A 23,307-nucleotide genomic window follows, 5' to 3' on the forward strand; every position below is an offset into this window, starting at 1 on the left:
TTCATCTATGGATTATCACCTGTAGATGAGTACATAATTAGCATCTTCTCTGTTAATACTATCATCAAGTTGTATTTATAACTCAGTGAAGAAGCTGAAATGACAGTGCTTCTGCTGTTGGAACAACACAAAGGCCACGGCTGCAGGACTGTGCCAAGGTCCCTCCATCACGGGTGTTCGACATCCGTATAGCTCCATGCTTGATGGTTGCTACAGCAAAACTCAGATCAGGACTGGGGCTGCAGTAAAATAAAACCATGCGCTTGGAATAACTTGGATGCAAAGTATTTTGTTTCATTGACACTCTTCATCAAACGATGTGCTCAGAATAACTTCCATGCAAAGTAGTTTTGTTTCATTGATGCTCCTACTTTGGGATGTGATTCAGAAGACTCTTGGGTCCCTGGAAAGCTGTTCAAATGATAGAGGAGGAATGAGCAAAACGTGGCTTCCTTATGATACAATTTTTAAGACTTTCCCAGCCACTTAGCTGCCGTAGGTTCACAAAACAGTATCTCCAGCTTTTAAATTGTACATGTGTATGTCCTGGACTATACAAGCCAGCTCCCTAGCTAGCAGTGTAACAGAGAGTTATGATCTTTGAGGACCAGAAGACGACCCATAGACTGAGCTAAGCTTGGGCTTCACTGTGTGATACAAGTAGCCTTAATGAGGTTTGGCACCTACAGCTGGGATGCTCCCAGGAAGAGCTGAGGTCTGCTTCGGCAGGACACGATGTTTCCAGCTTCCCTCTGCAAAAGCCCAGCTCTGATTTAGGACATGAAGTAACCGGTTGCCTCTTACATACATTGGAAACCATCAGCTCTTTAACCAGTCTTTAGGATTTACATAAGCATTTCAGGATCAGGAGAAGAGTATGAAACATACCTTTACTTGAATAAAGTAGACTATGCAATGTAAGAGCTCAGGACAAAAAAACCTCCAGGCATTATATAGGATGAGCTGCTCCTTTAGCATGCTAAAAGCCATAAAGAAATTGCAACTTGCTTTTGCACACATAGTTCTGTTTATTTTAGTAAGTGATTGAACACTCAAAAAAATAATTTAAGTCCATTCAGCAACATGAGCATTAACACTCCAAAATGGATTTTGAAGGAAAAAAAAATAAATTTGGAATTAATAGTATTCCTAGTGTGTTGTTGTTAAAACACTGTCTATGAATTATTCATTTCTGTTAAGAAAGCACTACTTTACAAAAGGGCTAAAAGCTCAGCAAAGAAAGAACACCACTAATCCAAATATTAAGCTTTTTCTGTAACACGCTTTGATCTCCAAAATCCATCTGAAGGAATCACTTTATGGAAGTTAAGAGCTTTTTTCTTTTTGACCTTAAGTGAATTTGATTAAAATATACATTATGGGTCTCAAATCTTAAAGACCATTAGCTGTACATCTAATGCACATCAGAAGCCTGGGAAATAATGTCATGAGCTTATTTTGAATAAAAGCTCAGTGCATTTCCTCATGTTGAATACTCAAAGGGTTTTTTAAATCATATGAAGTTAAAAAAAGGTCCTAATCCTTCCACTTTTTGTATGCTGGTGAGCATTACTGGCTATAGAAAACCTCGCTGAAGTTACTGGAGGCATGCAAGTATTAAGGGACCTGTGGATACAAGATGGAGACAGAGGCATATACTAAATGATGAAAAATAGTCTTAGTGTTTTTTCTTCCATGGGATGTAATTATGTTACTAAAAATAAATTCACCAGAGGATTTGTATTTAGTTATTTATCCATTTCTTGAGAATCCTGTAACTCTCCCCAGCTCTTCGCTAGCTCTACCTACTCCTCTCGTCTCTGAGGTTGATGTTTCCTATGACTGAATTCTAAGTGTTTGCATTAATTAATTAAATAATCCTCCAGGCATCTGTCCATTTGGTTTCCTAAACTGCATTTTCACTTCCAAGTACTTTGAAAATAGCCTGCTTTGTTCAAAAACCCCAACACCTCAGGACCTTGAGAGCGTCCAAAAACCACTTCAGATGGGTTCAGTGCAGCTCGGGAGGATCCCTGAGCTCTGCACCCCTGCTCAGGGGCTGGGTAAGCCCTTCTGAGGCTGGGGGTCCCATCTGCACTGCATTGCTGAGCCACGGGCAGCAGGGGGAAGGGGGCAGGAGGCAGCTGGGGACTCACCGCCGGCGCCACACGTGTGGGAGCACTGCGACCAGGCTGACCATGCCGAGAGCCGGCAGTCCACCGCGCACCCCACCACGCACCGACTGCTCGTCTGCATGGGCTTCTCCAGGCGAAGCTGTGAGATGACAAGGAAACACAGGCGTCACCCCCCCCAGCCCCCCGGCCACCTCCCGTCGCGGCTGGGCACCAACTCAGGAAACTGAAGATTGGCAGTGACTCCAGTGGGATGCCAGCGTTGCTGCTCACAGGGTCTTTTCCTGAGCGTGCAACTGGTGAAAGCAGTTTCAGTGTTGAAGCATTTCTCCTCCACAAGACCTTCGGTGTTTGGGTCTTACTCTGAAAGGACAATCCCAAACTTCTAGTAGGGCACAATCCTCCTGGTGACCAGCTTTGTTGGACCCATGGCGCAGGCTCTACAGCTGTGCCCCACGCATGGTACTCCAACCCCAAAAACCTCCCATTTGAGTCAAGGAGTGATACCACCCACTAACACCCTGGGGATGCTTTTGTTCCCCAAAGCACCCAACTGCTGCGCTCCCAGCAGCAAACACAACGTCACCATCTATGGACAGTGCCACGGTGCGCATCAGAAGGCACTGGCTTTCCAGAAATAAAATGAACCTCCGGGCGTTTCCCTGCCCCACGTGTGCCATCCTCACCCGCTGGCAGAGCTGCGTGCTGACGGTGGCCCCATCGCTGCGCCGGCAGCTCAGGAGGCGCCGCCGTTCTCCGTGCCCGCAAGTGGCATTGGCACCCAGCTGGCACCCGCTCCAGCCTGCAGACACAAAGGATGCAGTGCAGCAGGTCACGGCCATCATTCTGTTTTCACATCTTTTTACTCAACACGAGGGTTACCTTGCCCTAACGCAGCGCTTCCCCACGTGAGGGCATCCCAAACCCAAGAACAACCCACGCAAAAGAAAGTTGCTCTTAAAACCCAGCAAGTCTCGGAGGAGAAACTCCTCACTTTGCACTCAGATATCCCCTCAACGAAACCCGTACCTCAGAGTGCACAGAAAACTGTTAAACGCTGATAAAGTATATCAGTTCAACCCAGTTGGTGCATTTACAAGTCTGTATTGTCTGAAGTAAAATTTCACTTTGATAAAGTAGCTGTGGAAGTTTCTGAAGGGTAATTCTGGTTTAACCTATTTCTTGTCTCAAGGCAAAGATTTCCATTATTTAAAACTAAGCTCGAATACCCATGAAATAAAACTAGTATTTCTAGTAGAAGAAAATTCATATCTTATTATTCGTCTGAAATTATGATGGTCAGAATACAACTAAACTAAAAGAAGCCTTAAAACATCATTTAAAATAAAAAAGAAGCATAACACAAACAACAAAAAGATCCATGCATCACCAATAAATAGGAAGCAAACGAGAAGAAAACCTGCTACTTTTTATCTTCCACCTCTGATAAACATGAACATATAAAGGTTCTGCGTTTCTGAAATGTGATTATAAAAAAGGCATCGTCCTGCTGCCTGTGTGTTTCTAGGGCTTTTATTTCAAACAGGCTGAGTTGATATTCAGATATAACGTTTTCTCCTGCTTTGCTCTCCCTTCTCACCAGCCCCCAAACTCCTCTTAGATCTCCTCTCCTCTCTCTGCCTTTCTCATTTATCCGAGCTGGTCAAAACAACAGGAATTTTTCCTTTGATTTTGTTAGTTTGTTTGCAACAGATCTAATTGCTTCTAAGGTCCTAAATAATGCATTTTGCTCTCAATATCTGATGCACACACATATAATCCATATTTACCTTCAAATCAGATTTTTTTTTATGTTATTGGCTTCACCAGAATCACACAGATGATACTGTTTTAACTGGAATTTTGTCATTAATTCTGTTGATAACCCACCAAAAAGAAGAAATCCCATTTAACCTATTTTATTTCTAGTGTACCTGCAATAACAACTTACCTTAAAAATTGTGCATTTGTCCACTAACCTTTGGACAAAAAAAAAATTTAGGCACTTTAGTGAAATCAGTGATGTCTACACATAACTCCTTTAATGTCAAGGCTTTAACCAACATCACAAGCAAACATAACTAAAAACACAAGTGGAGAAAGCCTTTAAGGAGATGAATCTTTTATGCAAAGATATTTGGAAGAGCAAGCATCAATTTAGTATATATTGTAATTGATGTCACTTCCTGCTAAGAGCATATCGGAAAGTTATACCTACCTGTTAGATTGTACTGATATTGGAAGCAATTTTGGTTAAGAATACATGGCTTCATTTGTGAATCTTCAGGGCAGGGCTTTGTATTGACAGAAGACCTTAGCACTTGTCGAGTTCGGGTTTGCATAATATTTGGATCACACACCTATATACAAAAGTGATGGACAGTAGAAGAGACCCTTGTAAATCATACAGACACCGACCTCCTGGGGCTGTTACATGCACATCCACAGCCATACTGAGGTACAATATAACCATGCTTCTGTTCTAAAGATACTTAAAAGCATATGAAGGAAAAGAAACGTGGTCCAAAGGTAAGAAACCAGTATTACTAAAAGTCATCTTTTGTCCACCCTGTTTTGGCTATTTCAGGCACTCCTATACTATTTATTTCCCTAATTTTTTGTAAGGAATCTTGGGGACAATGGGATAAAGATTGTGTCATTTTGCTGTGCTCTACTCTCCACCGCTTCCAAGACTTCCAGTGAAATGCCATAGTACTGGCACAGATAGGACTTTTGGCACAATTAATGCATTTTTAAGTAATAACTGATGTTACAGCAAAGCTTTCCTTTCTAGGAAGGACATTTGTAATTGCATATGTTATGACGCTGACAAGAAGACAGGGTGACTTTCCAAAGTATGTGATACAAATAGTGATGTCCAACTGCCTATAAACCAGGCTTTGCTTGTTTACATTTTCACGTGAATATGAACCACGGAAACATTTTCTGGGAAACATCCCCTTTCCGTAGAAGAAAGCATCTGCTCATCCCCACAAACCCCCTCCTGCAGCCTCCCACTTACCCCTCCTCTCCAGAGAGCTCTTCTCTTTGGATGTCACATGGAGGTGTCACCCGGAGGTGTCACCCGGCTTTGTCAGGCATTTCTTAAGTTTTTCCCTTGGTTTACTTAATTTGGGGATGTAGCATAAGCACTGGGCCACGGGGAGCGCAGTGCCGCTGCCGGTGTCCCCACCCCAGCTGTCCCACCCATGTCTCATGCCAAGGGGAACTATTTCAGGAGGAAGGAATCACGGCACCGAAGATTAAATGTGTGTGACGCCAGGCAAGGCTAATCGGTGGCGAAGAGCACTAAGGATTGCTGCTTTGTCTCACTAAATGAAAACACAAAAAAAGACTAAATAAGCTTATTCTGAAGCCAGGCTGATGACGGGAATACATACTAGCCATTTCGCCTGCAAGGCTGGGACAGAAAGGCAGCCCCAAGGGTAGGGGCTCTGACCCGCTGAAACTCAGCAGTTTTCCTGCAATCCCGTACAGCGGGAATGGGTGCGTGGAAGAAGTCGCAGCACACCTAGTGGAAATAATTCACTCCTAAAGGTATTCACAGCCATTTACTGAACAAGATGACCTATGTAATGCCTAACAGTCTCTCATTAGGACTAAAGATTGCTCAGGAACAGCAAAGAAAACCAAAAAAACAATGCATGTGGAAATACATTTTCATAAATGCTTGGGAATTTAAAACATGATTTTTCTACAGAGTACTTTAATTACAAAAAATAACTAACAGTTTAAAACCACAGGCTTATTATCATGTAACAAAGTTCCTGCAAACACTGAACCCTGCACAGGTGAAAGTATGGATAATTCCTATATTATGAATATTGAAGAGAAATGTAATGGCATTGCAGCGTAAATCTAGATCTCGGACTGCTGTAAACTGGATTAGTTGCACAGATGACACCATAACTAAAGAGAATAAATATTGGGACAAATAGGAAAAAAGTCTGGTCTGGTCTTAAAGTACATTGTCAAGGCCTATTTTCCTTACACTTACACTATGTGCGGGAAATTCTATTATGTGCTTATGCTGACACACACCTTGTCAAATCATTTTAAATGGTAATCTTATTTGAATATCCATGGTCATCTAAAATAGCCAATTGCTCTTAATTATCTGAACATTAAACCTATGCTAAGTGTTTACCAATACTTCACTGCCTTTTCCACAACTAATCCGATTGTTCATCCTCACAACTAACACTAATAACTTAAATGATTTGCCAATAAACCAAAACAAACAAAACAAAACAAAACAAAAATCAAAGAAGGTACCTCAGCAGCTACTCCTAATTAATGTTTCTCTGCATTATGTTACCTAAGGGGGGGGAAAAAAAATCAATGAATGCTGTGAAAGAAGTTAAGCCTGTGCCATCTCAGAAATACCTGCTTTTGCTGCCTTCAAAATAAGAACCTGCAGACCAAAAATATGCATCATTTGTAGATAAGTAACTTCTTTTAATAAAATAGTATTTTTCCCCCCATCTAGCATGCACCCCATTGTGCTCTTATAAGTCTCTGATGCAGCTCAGCGCTGCACACTCTATCATACAGCCACCCAGATTTCCTGCCTAGCAGGACCATTCTCCCTCTCAGATGTCCTCCTGGTGGGTAGCAGACCAGTTTAACAGCTGTGACTCAAACAGGTCAAAGTCTATCTTGCATTTGCCAGGATCCAAATAAATGACTGGTTTACTGCAGCTCTGAGGCTGGCGTTCTCACTGTGCTGATGAGCCATGTTGTTCAGAAGCCAAAGCTGATGTGATAAGCTCCCCACTTTTACTAGTTTTGAATAATAAAGAACCTCTGTAGGAAAAGTATTCATTTAATCAAGCTGAGTACATGGGAAACATGCAAAAATTCAAAGTCGGCAAACTGTAACTAATATCCTGTAATATTATTTGTTGAATTTCTCTTTACGTCAATTGAGAAGTCAATTTAGTTTCATAATTGATTTTCTGGCCTTACTCTTTCAAGTTAACTATGTAAAAAATTGAGCCAAATATATATGGAACTGAATAAGCGGCAGGAGGGAATGACTTGCAAAGAAAAAGATGAAAGCTGGAATTTTCAAAGGAGCAAGACTGAGCTGAGTATCCAGCTACCCTGGCATCTCAATGGGCTTGGGTGCACAACTCCTGCAGGATCCCTCCAAAATCCCATCCTGGAAAAATTAAACATCTATGATGTGGCAAAGGTTGAGGAATGGCTTGGCAGACTCAAAGTCATTAGGGCATGTGAACGATGAAAGTTAAAGAGGAGGGGTTATTTCCAGTGGGGAGATGCTGAGGGTATTAACAAGCAATAACAGAGAGAAGTGTTGGGCAAGTTCGTGGTTGATTCTGAATATTCTTGCAAATGAAGAAAACGACAAAAACAACTTGACTGTCCAAATACTCTCCCATATGAGATAGTGAAGGTGCCATTCAGATACATGGATCAAGACTGGATCTGCTCTGCCCCACTAGGAATCCAAGCTCCTTATCACAAGCATACATGAATCTACAGTTTTGGGGGTTTTAAATAAATAAAACCCACTGTGATTCATCAGTCCTTTACTGAGTATCTTCATTTACAACTCCTCTCTTCCCACTAAGTGGATGTTATACTTTCAAAGACATTTTACTTTCTACTGTACTATTAATAACTACTACTTTCACTGATCATAGATTAAGGGGTTTTAAAATTATTTTTACATTAAGTCAGCCATTACCTGCTGTAAGGTAATCACAACTGGCTTGTGCTCAGCATTAGCCAATGCTTCTTCTACAATGGAAGCACAAGGAAAGAGGAAAAGGCGCAGCCAATACCACTGTTAAGGGAAAGGCTAGTACATACAACAGAAACATTCAGTAGTGGGAGTTTAACTTTCACTTGCATTTTTGAGATTATCTCTTTATGATCATGCTGCTTATTTTTATGCCTGTGGCTATCAATCCCATAACTAGCTTCTATAGTTGGAGAATCTGGTATGTAACAATGGGGTAGAATTGGGCATAACAGCAAATCTCCTTACACAGAAATGGAAAGCCAAGTTGGTAAGACTTAGATTGCAACGGTTTATTAAAATAGATCTAGGCAGCGTCAAAGCCAGGTGGTGATTGAACTGAGCGCAATGCAGAACCCCATGCAGGTTCTGAAGCTCTCCACACACACTGAGCTCGCTGATCCATGCTGGGGTCCAGACTGAGCAACTCTTGTACAGACCTCATGTAGAGGAAAGCAAAAAAGAAAGTGGGGTGAAATTCAGCCTCTCACTTGGGTCTCAGCTCCAGGAACATCTCCAGCAAATTGCAATGAGAGCAACTCTAAGGACTCAACACCTTCACCTGATCTTTCCAGGAAACGAAGGACAAGTAATTCTTGCTGCAACTTGCAGCAGGAATTTAGTACCTGCTTAACAAGTGGAAAATCTTTGTTCAATTTCTGCTTCTATTCTGGACAACTGAAACCCACTTCTGACACCACCCAGGCTAGAAACAGATTAAAGATTTATGGATCAAAGAAGGATGATAAATATGGGTGCCAACTGGCCATAAATAAGAGAGGAAACAAGTACTAAGAAATGGAGGCAGCCGTGATGCACCGAGGTAGAAGGCCAGAGGCCTGGAGAACTCCATGTACCTTCAAGGTCAGGTGCCAACTCAGTTTGGCACTTAAGTTTTATAGACTATGTTGTTTGTTGGATTTAGTCCAGATTCCTTCTTGATGACTGTAAGCAACGGGGTGTGTAATTCAGGCATGTGCTTCCTTTGGTATCAGTGATAGGAATGGAATTAATTTCTGGATGGAAAAAATAACAGGGATGTAACTCAGGTCACACATTAATAGCCTACAGCCATCGCACCTCATACACAGACACAGTAAGTTTCTTTACATGTACAACTATACTGTCTCAGCCTACTTTAGCGTATTAAATCTCACCATTTCCATTATCCTTTCCTATGAAGTGTGAAGAAGTTGAGTTAGAGCCAGGGATCTATAGGCCAGATTATATAAACCACTACAGAAACAAAATATTCTGAAGCAATGAGAGGTACATAAAATGTTAAGGTAGGTGCAAATTGGAGTTTTTCCCAAAGGACCACTTAGAAATTACAAAAGCCATCACCTTGATTCTATGGAGGAATTCTTGGCACTATAAACTACCGCATTTTTAAATGTTTCTTTTAGGCAATCATATTTTTCCACCATGACCACTTGTGACTATATTAAGCTAACATAAAGGATGTACCCAGCCTTTGCTCCAGGCAATAACAGAACAGATAAAGCACGGAAAGTTTGTTCTGGAAGAGAAGGATATCAAGTAAAATAAAACTGCGAGGTTATAAATGCTAAGTTCCAGAGTAAGAGCTGTTAACATATCGCACATTAATATACACTACTAGACCTTCTTTGTGATGGATTTTAAAAGCTGTCCATTGATCTAGACTTTCATATGCATCATAATTGTACAGCACAAAGGTTGTAACCCATTAGAGAGCCCTTTAAGCTGTTTATCAAACAGCTTGTATAATTCATACTGCACTATAAATAGCTGGCCACATTCTATGTAACTGGCTAGTCATAAGGAAACATACAACCTCAAACTAAGGTAAATGCATTGGCAGCAACAGGATTTGACTATTTTTAACAGTGCAATGAACTGTTCATGCGGATGCGGATGTTTTGTTAGCCATTTAACAAGCCATTTACAATAACATGAGCAGTCTTTTGAAATGAAAATGCATTTGCATAAATTTTCTTTTTGAGATGCATCTAGGTTCTGAAATCTTATCTGCCTCTATATATAACCATTACTTTTTAAAAAATTACTGTTAATAAAGGTGAGTAAAAATAAAACAATAAAACTAAAAGAATAGAGCAGTTACCAACTTTTTGATAAAGCCATACAAAAAAAAATTGTACGTTCTTCCAGAAGGGCCTTGGACCAGCATAATTCTCATGCTTGATCTGAATAAATTATCTCCTGGGCTAGAAATACAACTCTGCAAACTTCATTCTTCTATCCAGCCTCTATACTGCAGGTCCTCTGCCAAACCTACGTATAAAAGTACTAGTCCTGATGAAGACTTCAGTGAGTCCCAATGTTTACACGAGCCCACAGTTTGACTTCCAGTTGGGTTGGGAAGGAAAGCATTTCCAAACCATAACAACTCCGACTCGCATCTGCGATGAACGTCACTGCAAAACCTGAGAGGCGGCTGTATTGCCTGGTGCCACATTTCATACGATCAGTTATCGCAGCACTACACATGGCCCCTCCTGCAGATTCAAGAGAATAACTCAATTGTTACAAGTCCTGAGCATTGTACACCGCTATTGATCCATGAGGAAAATGCTCGCTGAAACAGAGACAGCTGTTCTCACTCACTAGACATGTAACCTCCTATAATTAACTAATTTCAGGCCTCTAAGAATTAGCTGCTAGAAATGCCAACAGCTGAGGCAAACAAGGAGGCCACTCTGATCGGCTATGGCCATCCACATGGCAGCAGAGAGCTAACAAAATAAATTTGAGGTAATCATGTCAGGGACTTGTAGCACAACTCGCATATTAACTCTTTTTGAGAATGCTTTGATGAATTCAGTTGAAGTCAATTAATTACATTTCCAAGTCAGTTGAATACAAAATTGAGACACCGCAGGTAGTGCATGTTATTCGATCACTGAATATGTAACAGAGGTGATAGGATTCCAGTTTCCAGATTGTTTAGCTGGGTCTTTGAGCAATCAAGTGATGATGTCTGACTGAACGCGCTATTGTAGCTGGAACGAGGGTGAAATCTCTGAAGCAAAATGCAAGTCAATCTAATTTGCTCATGATTTTTTTTTTTCCTAACTAGCAAGCTTCAAACTGTTATTTTAAATGGCTTTAAAGCCTTGAAATTTAAGTTACGTGGATGTTACTTAGTGACAAAGAAGAAAACTTTATGAGCCAAAAAACAGTATTCAATCAGAGGGAAAACCATTTTGAGTTTACTTCTCACAATAGAGTATGTGAGAATAATAGGGAAGCTTTAAATCAGTAATTATGAGTTTCTTGAATCCAGTAAAGAGACAAAACCTCAGAAGTAACCTCAAAGTATTACATTTCAGACAGCTGCATTTCTGGGTCACAGCAAAGTGCCGTTAGAGGAAATATTAAAATTTAGCTTTGTGTAGCAGTGTTAAATGGCACTATAATCAAGATGCAGAAATTGCAATTCAGTTGCAAAATACACACAAAAGAATTGTGGGAACATCTGAAATTACAAAAGACCACCCTAGAAACACAAATATTTAAAAGCAAAAGGGAAATGCAGCCAAAAACCAGAACAAATACAATGTTTTAGCAGAAAGAAGTATTGAAGAAAATACTTCCTATTGACAAAGCAGTCGCCACCTTTATGACTCATTGATTTCAACATGATTCAAGATTATTTACTACCCTGAAAGTGAAAAATTCACATGGAAAGAGTATTGTTACAAGATAAAACCAAGTAATACGCTAGAAAGTATCCAGAGTACAATGACATATTGACAAAAGGTAAACTGGATAATCTAAAAGGCCTCTTTATATTCAGCTGATAAGAGTTAGTTATTCCGCTATCAGGATAAATTTATTATCAACACTATAAAATATGAGCAGAACACCAAAGCGATTGGAAAAGAATTCTCACCTGACCAAAATCTTAGGTAAATATCCCAAATCAAAGAGCTACCCAGGCAACGATGAGGCTGAAATGGTGGTTGCTCATTTCTTACAAACTAGAATTTGCCAAGTTTCATAAATCCTCTTTATGTCCAGCAAGCCAAACATGACCAGAGATGCAGGAAGATTTCCCAGAATGCTCTTTGGCAGCTGCCTCACAAGAGTGCTATGACTACAAGAATGCCGACTATTTTGATATGAAATGTAAATGTGCTTGAAAAAGAGCAGCCAGGATGTACAGTTTTGCTTTTTTAATTTCAGTATGATGTGATCCTTCAAATTTGTCTCATTACTTGGGGAAGGGAAAGAGCCATACACGGATATTTGGTGAATACTCAAAAGCATTTTATACATCCTCAGAAGACAGGCATTTACTTTCAGTTTGGCATGAATCATAAATCATGCATGAGTACACCAGCTATTGAGCAAAATTCCATCAAACACAATTAAATAGACAGTTCTAATGAGCAAGAGGTTCTACGCACACAAACTTACTGATGTGTTTTGGGGCTCTGTGGGAAGACACTTCAAGCAGGCTGGTGGCACCACAGGTCTGACCAAAAGACTTAACAAGAGACTCAGCTCCAGATGCAGACTCCTATATTTGGGTGTCTATATGTAGGGTCTTCATGCAAGGTCCAGACCCAAGCTCTCACTTACAACCAGTGGAGCTACACAACTGACCACCCGTAGCTCTTCTCTTAAAGACGAAACAGGATCCTCCATAGGCTCCATTGCCTTTGTAACTCCATTGACCATGCCCACCAACTTGTGGCCATTCTCAGTGACTATCTTTACTAGCGGCGACTCAGGAGATGGAGGGTTGCATTAATTACCCTGGTGCTGGCAACGCCTTACTCCTGGCCACCACATTTCCCTCAATCCCTGCCCCATCACACTGGTACTCCCACACATACTGAAGATACACCAACATCATGGTACAGCACATCCAGTGCTTGCCTTGGAGATGTTAAGCGTGTGCAGCCTGGGAGGGACTGTGCTGCGTGGTCCTTTCTCCAAGCCAAAGAAACACAAATAGCCTGAGTGGCTATAAAAGGGAGACGACACTGCTGTAAACTCTTCAAAGGGAGGGTTTTATCTCTCCATAAAACTTCAAGCTGTTTATTGCTTCGTATCTGGACAGAACTATTTAAACACATGCTCCATCTACACACAGTAATCTCAGTTTCACAACAAAGCATTGCAGAACAGCTTGTGAAAACATATTGTTCAATTAATTGTGTTGGCATGCAGATGCCCTCACATTTATGAATTAACATCTATCACGGCAAAAGGATGTACAAGGAGACACAAGGACTGTGGCACTCAGCCCCGTGACTGCCAAGGGCTATGCTGCCTGATGGAGTGCTGCCCACAAACTCTGGGCATCCCATTCCTGCTTCTGTGGGCTACAGAGGCTTCGCCATTGCCCAAAAGGAGTCTTCAGGCAAAAACTTGGGGTGTCTTAAGGATACTGGGGTGCTTAAAGCTTCAAGCAGTCCTTCATGACCAACTGACTGCCGCCAAGGCACCTGAAAAATACCCAATGGCCTTAAGCATCTCCGCATTAGTTTACTGCACGTTAAAATGAAGAAAATCTATCTCTTAGAAAAAAAAGTCAATGGCAAAGAAACAGCCCAGTCACAGCGCAACTTTGAAAGGTATCCAAGCATCTGTATCGGTTGCAAGAGTGTTATACTTCATCAAAGCTATGCTGCTCAGGAGGAGGTGAACGCAGGAAATGAAACACAAGATTTTATTTGACACGTTCTTACCGAGTATATTGATACGCTACACAAAATATTATGGAAGAAATTACCTGTGTCAGCAGTAGTATAAATACCTGTCCAATAACCACTCAGACTTTTGATAATGGCCCTGTTAACACAGGGGCAATGAATATGTTTGTCGTTTAAATACATCAAGCAAGTCTATTACAAAACCCCTGAGATTAAACCTGGCACCTATTTCAACACTGATCAGAGAGAAACACTGGGTTTGAAATGACATGCTTTGAGGCCAGAGAGTTTTCACAAGACAGAATTTGCAGCTTCTTTCCATCTTGCACACTTAGGAAAACACAGAGCACTTGGTGGTGGCTTGAATCCCTGCACGATCCACAAAGTTTTGAGTATTTTGTTCAGGTGTCTTGTTGCCATGCCCTTCTGTTGCTGTTGCCTCAAATCTTGCCTCAAGGTTTTGAGGAGGAGGAGATGCTGGACAGAAATAGTGTCTGCCGGGAAGACAGAGCTGTCGTTCCCTCAGGCCTAAGACCTGTCCAGAGGAGTGCCACCACCATGGTTCACCAGCAGGTTGTTACGACAGTTGTGCATCACTCACAGGGCTCTCCCCTGCAAACATTTCCTAATGCAGACAGCCCTTACTGCAGCTAGAATACTGGTCCCTTCACCCGCTGTACTTGTGTGGGTCCTCTCCTCTACACCAGGTGGGAGGATGAGTGGAATCAACTGTCACAGTAATAACTATGTGTTTTACTAACTAATTTTCTATAGCTCAGGCTCTGTAGAAACATAAAAATCTCCAGATTCAACCATGTTGGCAGGATCCATTAAGCCTGACTTCCCTCAGAAAATAATATACTTTATTAGTAAATAACTCTCACGAAATGGTTGAAGGACAAAGAAGACCAACACGTGAGGAACATTGCCACAAAGACACAAGCAGGAGAGCCTACCTGTGGACACTTGCTCCACTGTCCCCAGTCAGACACTGCACACTCACTGGGACAGTACAAGCTACACTTCTGCATTGCATCTGGGATTTCAGCCTGATTACACAGTGCGTTGGGCACAGTCTCCCCTCCACGGTCCTCAGCGGTACTCACACACCTATGCAGAAAACAGACACTTTCATTAGAGGATTACCAGCATACTACAGAAGTGATAGATATCAATAGGTCTGCTTGAACCCATATAGGACACTATATGTAACACCAGCAAGGCTGGTCAAAATGTAGAATTAATCGTGTTAATGCAAATCAAAACCAGCTACACACACGACATGCTTTTGTTACTCACAGATTTCAATAACTACTTTAAACAAACATTTCAAACCTCATACAGAAGGATTTTAACTTTGATCGTCTGACAGATGAGCGAACAGAAAACGACAACCAGCAAGAACAATCCTTTGTGCTCCTGCTAGTAACATCCGAACATTTGGAAATAACTCAGCGCTTCCCCATGCCTAGGGAATGAATACTCACTAATAATGAATGCCACTCTGGTGTGTGCAGTGCCATTACTTGGGGAAAACGTTAGCAAATCAGAATATGGAGGCTTTGCACCTCAGGGGGCTTTATGTATATATGGCATTTAGGTTGAAGAATTCTAATTTAAACATCACGCCTTCTTCCTGAAAGACGTCTTGATTGTAACACAAGGCTGCATCTCTGAGATGCTTTTCCTGTAAACCATTGCATATAAATGCATGTTTCTTTTCATTTGGAACACACTGGACTCAGCAATGTACTCACTGTCAGATGGACAGATATTCCAGCTCTATGCAAGTATGTATCAGCTTTTTTTAATCTGGAGTACCCGTGCTTTTGTCTTCACATACCTGACTTTCCTCGTTTGTATTCCTTCTCCACAGTGGAGGGAATTTTGTTCACTGTTGATTTTGCATGGAGACCATGGTTCTACCACCCAAGAATACTGATTGCACTCAGTGTAGCATGGGACTGCCTCGTACACCTGCAAGGAGAAACAATCACAACTGTTCATTTGAACTACCTGGGTTGGTATCTCTGCAGAAATGCCTCAGCCAAACCCAGGAAAGGGTACACTGAAAAATATCCTGGCTTACGCTCCTCATGCCAAGGGTGTTGTAATAGCTTTAAGTTCATTTATTCATTATTGACTTGCCAAGAGATTTCTAAGTATATAATAAACAGTAGTATGCATGCAGCATCTTAGGAAATAGGATAAGTAACAGCTATTTCCTGCAGCCAGAAGAGGAACTCCATTACAATTTCATTTGCTCAGACTGCTCTTGCTATAATCTATGACACATCATTCCCCAGGACCGTATGTACTGCATTCTTTTGTGTTTCAGAAGGTAGAAACTTAAAATCAGCACTCATTTACCTTTGCTTCTAACATACCCTTGTAAGTCATTTACCATAAAAGAATGAAATTCCATGCGTCCTATAAATTTCATTTTTATACACAAAAACTATAGAAGTTTTTTTCCCTGCAAGTGACTTATCTGTAACACATCTCCTAATCAAACATGGCTGTGTATTCACCTAACTATGGTATCTATGTAGAGAGAAAAATACAGCCAAAAGCTTGATAAACACTTTTTAAAGGTGCTGGATATCCGAGTTGTTAGAAGCAGCACACCAAGATATAGTACTTTAGCAGATTTTTAGGTTTAATCAAATGAATGCTTCAACAGTTCTATTGCTGTTTTTAATAATAATATTAATAATGATGATGAATATTTTATAAAAATGTAAATATAAAAATATAATATAAAATTTTATAAAAATATAATATTTTATTCATTATTATGAATAAAAGTTATTTATTTTTAATCCAGGTTGTCTGCAGAAGCTGATCTGAAGCTACAGTGTTCTCTGTTGCTTTGTACGAAGCACAATCTGCTACCTTGAAAAAATACAGCGCACCTAAAATTTCTTTTTCCACACACCAAAATCTCCTTGGCCTTGCTGCTGTGGAGCCATTTGGTTCTCACCATTAAAATAACTAAATCAATAGGCTTCCTCCCAACCTCTCCCTCCACCCCCAATTCAGCCATAGGTTTAATAATTCATAGCTTCATTTTAAAATAGCAGATTACGACTATGTATGTTGTGGCCACAACAATAAAGAAACCTTATTTCCAACATTTGGAAGTGAAGGGCAGGGAGATTGAGATACAGTCCGAAAACAAAACTGGTGCCCCATCAGCAAATTACCTTCACATCAAACGAAAAGAAGATAACTTGCTAAAAACCCCGCAGAAACAGCAAATGTCAGAAACTAATTTTAACCGTGGGTCTTTATAAACGTTGTGCATAGGCTTAGCAACGAGGAGAGAGTAAGATAGGCTACAAAGTGCAAAATACATGAAGGAGAAAAGAAAGGAGAGAGGGTAATAGAGTCGGCACTGTGGGGACAAGCACGGCACGAACTAGTAAGAGCATCACGTTTGATACAGGGAAAGGGACAGGAATGGAGGGAGCAAAGGCAGTAGTACGATTACTACGCGTTTGCCAACTTATTATTGAGCACAAATCCTTTTCACAGTCTGTGCACAAGTAACACGGGAGAACGTGCAAAATTTATTAGTACTACGGCAGGGCTGGGACACACCAGAAGTTCCCCTAATTAGCTGTGCAGCCACGCTCATTAACATTAACTGGGGTACGCAGGGGCAAAGGGAGGAAGTGCCCGCCGGGCAGGACCAGTGCTCGGGACCGGCGAGCAGGGAGCCCGCAGGCGCGGGGGACGCGGCAGCACACCGAGCCCGGGGCGAAGCCACCGCCCTGCCCCGGCCAGCCTGTCACTTCACGAGGGTCACCAGCTCCTGCGGCCGCTCCACGCCGGGGAGAACAGCAATCCCTCGTTAGGCACGGCGAAGCCTTCACGTTCCCCAAAGACAGCCAGGAGACGGGCGTAGAGACAGGGCGTATTTATTAGTTTCCCGGCTCCACAAGGGTGGGGGGGAAGGAAAAAACCCCCATGCTCTGGCTGTGTTGTCTGACAAAACATATTGCCGTCGGCCGGAGACGATTAGCTGAGGAGGGAAATGTGTGCTTTAGGTGCGATCAGAGTTTCCCTCGTTGCAGAGGAGAGGCAAAACCCAGAGACAGCGAAGCACCAAACTTTGCAAGAACTGGCTGCCAGCGGGCAGGGAACCCGCAGGTCAGGGAGGAGACATCTCACTGGGCAGTGTTAAAGGAGGTAAAACTTATTTGTTAATAAGTTTATTATGAGCTGGGTGGGTGCCTGTTCCTGCTCTTTAGACTTCTGGAGAGAAAGATGAGGTTGGGGGAGGCTGAGAGGTGATGGCGCGAGTGGTGCCCGTGCCCCCGCCCAAGCACAGTGGGGCAGCTGGGGCAGGTGCGGCACAAGCTGTGGCTTTAGGGATTTAAGATTCTTTTCCTTGCTCTAATTAATAAACCTTCCTCGGGGTTAGAGGATATCGCTGTGAAACCCGCAGGTCAGGACGCAAGCACTGCCAGCCCTCCCGCGCTCACCCCGCCGCTGGCAGCGAGCAGCCTCTGCTCCTCGCCTGGGCCAGACCAAGAGCTTGGGAATCCCGGCTCCCTCTCTCAGTGACCGCTCATCGCTCTGCGTTAAAATCTGCTACACCTCAGACCTACCCGCACCAGCAAAGCCCACTTGCGGACAGCAGGAGAGGCCGAACACCAGGAATTTACCACAACTGCGTTTTGGTGGCCAAAACCTCCTGCGGCGTTTACCTACCGTGATTTCTGTGTAAGAAAACCAGCAGGGTTTGGCCTGGGCTGGGACGCCACGTGAACTGAAATCTATCAGAGGAAATGCGTGAGGACAAAACAGAGACCACATCCACAGCGACACAAACACACGTGATGTTGAAGTGACACTTCAGACGCGCTCCTTCAGGAGCGGGCAGGATCACAACCATAGAGCCACGAATATAGCATCTGTATTCTGCTGCCTAATCGTGTCAGGCCGGTACGATCACAGGTGAAGCCCCATCAGCTCTCCTCCTCCGAGAGACATCCCCCTCTCAGCGCGTGGAGGAGGGCACCCGGCACCGGCCGCACGATCCCTGCGGTACCTTAACAGCCGGTTCAGGCCTCACAGCTGCTGCGGGCTGTGCCTTCCGCAGGCGGTCTGCTGCTGACCCGCTCGCTGCTTCCAGTTCGCTCGGGATTCCAGCATACACTCACCACCAAAACCCCCAAATATAATCGTTACAAACAACCCGTTTTACTAAGTTGTTGTGCTGACACCCCGGTGTTCACTGTCTGTGAACAAGCTCTCTCCTCTGCCCTGCGCCAGCACTGAGCATGCCATCTCCGGTAGTATCTCCGAGACAGCGGGAAGGTGTAAGTAACCACGCGTCACTGGGAGGGACAGGTATCTCCAGAGCAAGTTACAACGCGTATCGGTAGACTCCGTTACACCTTTTAAATAGGAGTCCTAAAGAGATGCAAGGTTTCCACCAGTGCAACTCCATGGGTATGCATTTCAGAAGCTGTGAATATAATTTGTGACTCTCTCTTTGCATTTAAAAAACCACTGTCACATGGCATGTGTTCCTTTCCTCCACAGGAAGATGTCTTCCTCCTGTTTCTCTCTCCCTGCTTGCCATCATTTGTTTTCAATCACTTCCAATACCTCTTTTTTTGTATTTAAAAAAAAGGAAAAAAGCCTTAAAGCCTTTCACTCCTGTTGTTTGCTAACAGCTGTGGTTCTTAACAAGGTCAAACAGATGATGCTCTTGATTTTGCATTTTCAAAGGATTTTGGCTAAGCCTTGCTGTTCTTTGGGTCCCACTAACCAGGGTACCTGGGAGCACTTCCCATCTCCTGATTCCATGGGAGCACTCTTGTCCCCACCACCTTGAACAGAAGCTGGGATGGGATGGGGGGTCCTCACTCCTCACCCAACCCAGGGACCCAGAGCGCCTCAGCTGGAAGAGGGTTGGGATGTGCTCCCGCAGATCCTTGGCTGCAACGTAGAGCGTGTCCAGGCTTCAAATTAGACACAGTCTCAGTGTCCTGGCCCACATCACATTCGCCATCTGCTACCTCTGCTGCAGATACAGAATTCGCTTGTCCAGCTATGCCGCTTCTCTCCCCAAGCACAGAGACAACAGTTCATTTGAAAATAATCTGCTTAATGCTCACTCTTCCCCAAACTTATGCAACCCGCTATGACAGCGCATTTACAAAAACCTTCAGACCGAGCCACCCAACACACGTGTGGAGTTGTACTACCAGAGTCGATCTCCTGAAGGACAGAAACTAAATGAAGACCATGCGATGGGCACAGGGCCCGTTGTTCTGCACTGCTCAGCAGGGAGAAAGATGGAAGCCGCAGACACCTGACCTGTGGGAAGCTGCAGAGCTCAGCACCCACAGGACCAGCCTGGCTCCATTGCTGTGGACTGCCTTGTCTTTAACCCTTTCAAGAAATAAACACAATCAAAATACTTTTAGCATTTTAGGAAATTAACTGCTTTCCTCAGTTTTTATTCATATTCCTATGCTGGGTTTTGGGCTCAGTGAACCAAGGGGTGAAATGCTGCCTGACTGAAGTCAATGGGAGTTTTGCCACTGACTTTCACAGGACTGCTGTAGCACTCTCTGTAGCCACAACTACCCTGGAATACATTAACATCTGAATCCTAAAATCAAGCTGATGGGCACAGTTCTAAATTAAAGGGAAGAAGGACAAAAGCTACTTTTTAAGAGACAAACTGCCATAATAAAAGAAGCCAGTTCCCATTCACTCCAATGCAAATCCTGAGTCCTTGCTAAAATATCTTGACAAGATATACAAACATTAATCTATTTATTTTCTCTTATAATAGCTGATACTTCCGTTTTAATGAATAGACCAAATATCTAACCACCAGAAAGCTTTGGTGTGATTTATAATGTTCTGTAACTTATTTATTTAAATGTAGGTCAGAAATAATACTGACTTTGCAAAGGACATTTAGAAACAACCACACTTGCACAACTGACATGATTCATTAAAAAAAATTCATACCTATATTTCAGGTAGCTTTTCTGATGAGCACCTGCAGAGTAAACTAGAACGAGGTTCAACGCTTCTGAAAATCATAGCGACTTCATATTTCAGTGAACATCAAGATTTATTGTCCCTCAAGGTAAATATTGACTCTGCTTTTCCCTCAGTCAATATTTTAGCTTTCAAGACAGTAAATCTTGGTGTTCACCTCACCTAAAGTCAATATCTGCTTATTATATTAGAACAACCAAACTGATCACTGTAGCAGTTGCCCGAGACCCTGAGGACAACCTCTGTGCTATTCATTTCTAATAAAAATGGGCTAAATTCATTGCTAACATAAGTTCATTTCACATCACTGCCCTTATACCAAGGTTACATTAGACCTAATACATTGAAACAGCCAGAACTGAAGAAATAACAACCTACTTTTAAACTATGGAGACCAGCAAGAATAACACTAAAGCTAGAAAAGATCTCATATAGGAAAGAGAGCTGATTTCCTCTGGTTTGCAAAGACGCTTGCTGGTAAGGAAATTCAAGCGCAGATATTAAAACTACTCCTACTGAGACTGGCCAGCAATTTGCTCACTTTTACTACATTTGCATACCCACTTTTATGTTCCCTGCACATCCAGGCTGCGAGAGGAGGCGGCAGTGGGATGTCACCATGCACAAAAGGCCCTCTCCTCCTCTTACAGCTTATGGCCACCACTGCGCGAAACCTGGACCACAGCAGTACTTCTCTTGCAACCAGCCTGACACGAATGGATCTGGAGGAGGGTGGGAAATACAGCTCCAAAGATGTCCATCCATTGCAATTACCTGCAAATTTGGCTTCTATGTTGACTCCATCTAGTTCATCCAAATCTCTTTTTCGGTTGTAAGGTGTCCATACATTAACTGCATCTTTTTTATAATGCTCTCATACTGCCTTCACATTCCATTTAATCCAAAACAGACAATTTCTAATAATGAGTTTCTTTAATTTTTCAAAACTGAATTCAAAATGGAGTACTTACTTTTTTAATTACTTAAGTGCATGTTTGATTTGGCAGATCTAAGCACGCATTTAAAAGCTTTATGAATTAACTATATATCTGTAGGACAAGTACTTGCACATTAACAAACACTACATCACAGAAATGACCTCATTAAAATTTCAACATTAAATAGTTCTCTTTAAAATAAAATTGATTTTATTTCATGCTAGTTCATATATTGATCATAATCACCAGAAATATGCTAACCACTCAACAGTTTAATGCAAAACTGATTGAACAATTAATTTTCAACCAATTTGGATTTTGCAAAGCAGCTGTTTCACTGATGAATACCTGTCTTTAGGTATTTGGACGCTGCCAAAATGAAAAAAATATTGCTCAAGAATGATTTACAGCACAAAAGTTTGAATAGATCAGCATGCAGTAAGACTTCTGAAATTACTGGAATTCCTGAATTTTTTATGCCTCTGGCAGATACCTGCACAAATATTCGTGAAGCAAATTCAGCACTTTTAGTTTTCATTTACACTCAAATCAAAAGGGTTCATGTTTTTTACCTCTTTTGTGGTATGGAAAAAGGAAAATCACTCAGAGCTTCACTAAGGTTATGAAAAGCCTTCACTGGCGTTGAACCAACTTTCCAGAAAACCTAGATCTGCCTAAAACTTTGTAGCTGGCAAAAGGATGGGATCAATTTTATTCTAAGTACAAAACACAAATTGAGAGTCTGGGCAATAATTACTGTAACACAGACAGAAAAACGTACCAATTCCCAGTCTCTGCCCTGTGGGCATTATGGAAGCTCCTACAGAAACAGACCCTTCACCATTACTCTAAGGGACTAACCACGGTGACAGCCTTCAAAAACACTGTCGAAAAATGATTCTCACTGAGCAGGAAGGGTAAAAACAATTATCAACCCTCTGAAGTTTCCCCAGCTCTTGATTATCTATTTATAGCCCGACCCTCAAAATGGCTCAACTTTAATCCTAATTTACACATGAGAAAACTGAGGATGAAGAATTAAGTGATTTATTAGAGGCTGGCGAGGGAGCCCTCAGGGAGCGGGGGACTGAATCTGGAAATGCCCTATTTCTTGCACTAACTGGATGACATCTCAGCTTAAAATAAGACACTGAAAAGTTCAGATAAAGACATTTCAGGATGAAGCCATCAAAAAAAGCAGCACTGTAAAATTCTGGCTGTAAAATGAGGAAAAAGAAAGGAGGAGAAATTAGGAAAGCAGCAGAGTATTCTTGCTATAAAGACATCTAGCTGCTCTACATTCCCTCATCATGGCCTTTAGATGCTTTTACTGTATCTAGTCTTTTGCTGGGCTTCAAAAAATGCTCCTAGTAAATCCCTTATTTTCTTCTAATGGATGATTAAATATGCGAAGACAGACACGGCTGTATTTCAAATTTTTAAGTGCAACGAATGGAAAATGCCTTGTTTAAAAAGTTAATTGAAGTGAGATCTGCTGAAACCCAGTCACTACAGCTCACGCTTATAGAACTAACATGTTGCTCAGCAAAGTTTATTAATTTGTATTTTCTAATGGTAAGTGGTTTTATTTTCTGTAAGATTGGTGCAGGCATTAAAAACAACAAGCTGTAATACGGTAACATGTGAGCGCTCCTTCCTGGAGATTAAAGCAAGAAGTTGGCATCATTCAATGTGAAGAAAATAAGGGGGAACATGCAGCTCCCAGCCCCGAACCTGCCTCCCTGGTG

At 42.1% G+C, this 23,307-nt stretch overlaps 1 protein-coding gene across 1 annotated transcript in view; it reads right to left on the reverse strand.

Moving 5' to 3' along the window:
* Positions 1–23,307, reverse strand: part of THSD7B (thrombospondin type 1 domain containing 7B) — a 274,077-nt gene that overhangs the window by 20,060 nt on the left and 230,710 nt on the right. Inside the window, exons 15-19 of the mRNA XM_082001598.1 lie at positions 15,430–15,563; positions 14,543–14,696; positions 4,351–4,492; positions 2,819–2,934; positions 2,157–2,274 (exon numbers count right to left, since the gene is read on the reverse strand). Of these exons, the coding sequence (XP_081857724.1) occupies positions 2,157–2,274; positions 2,819–2,934; positions 4,351–4,492; positions 14,543–14,696; positions 15,430–15,563 (664 nt within the window). The remainder of the gene's footprint in view (positions 1–2,156; positions 2,275–2,818; positions 2,935–4,350; positions 4,493–14,542; positions 14,697–15,429; positions 15,564–23,307) is intronic.

The sequence above is a fragment of the Phaethon aethereus genome (genome assembly GCF_964289735.1).
Source record: "Phaethon aethereus genome assembly, chromosome: 6".
Lineage (NCBI taxonomy): Eukaryota > Metazoa > Chordata > Aves > Phaethontiformes > Phaethontidae > Phaethon > Phaethon aethereus.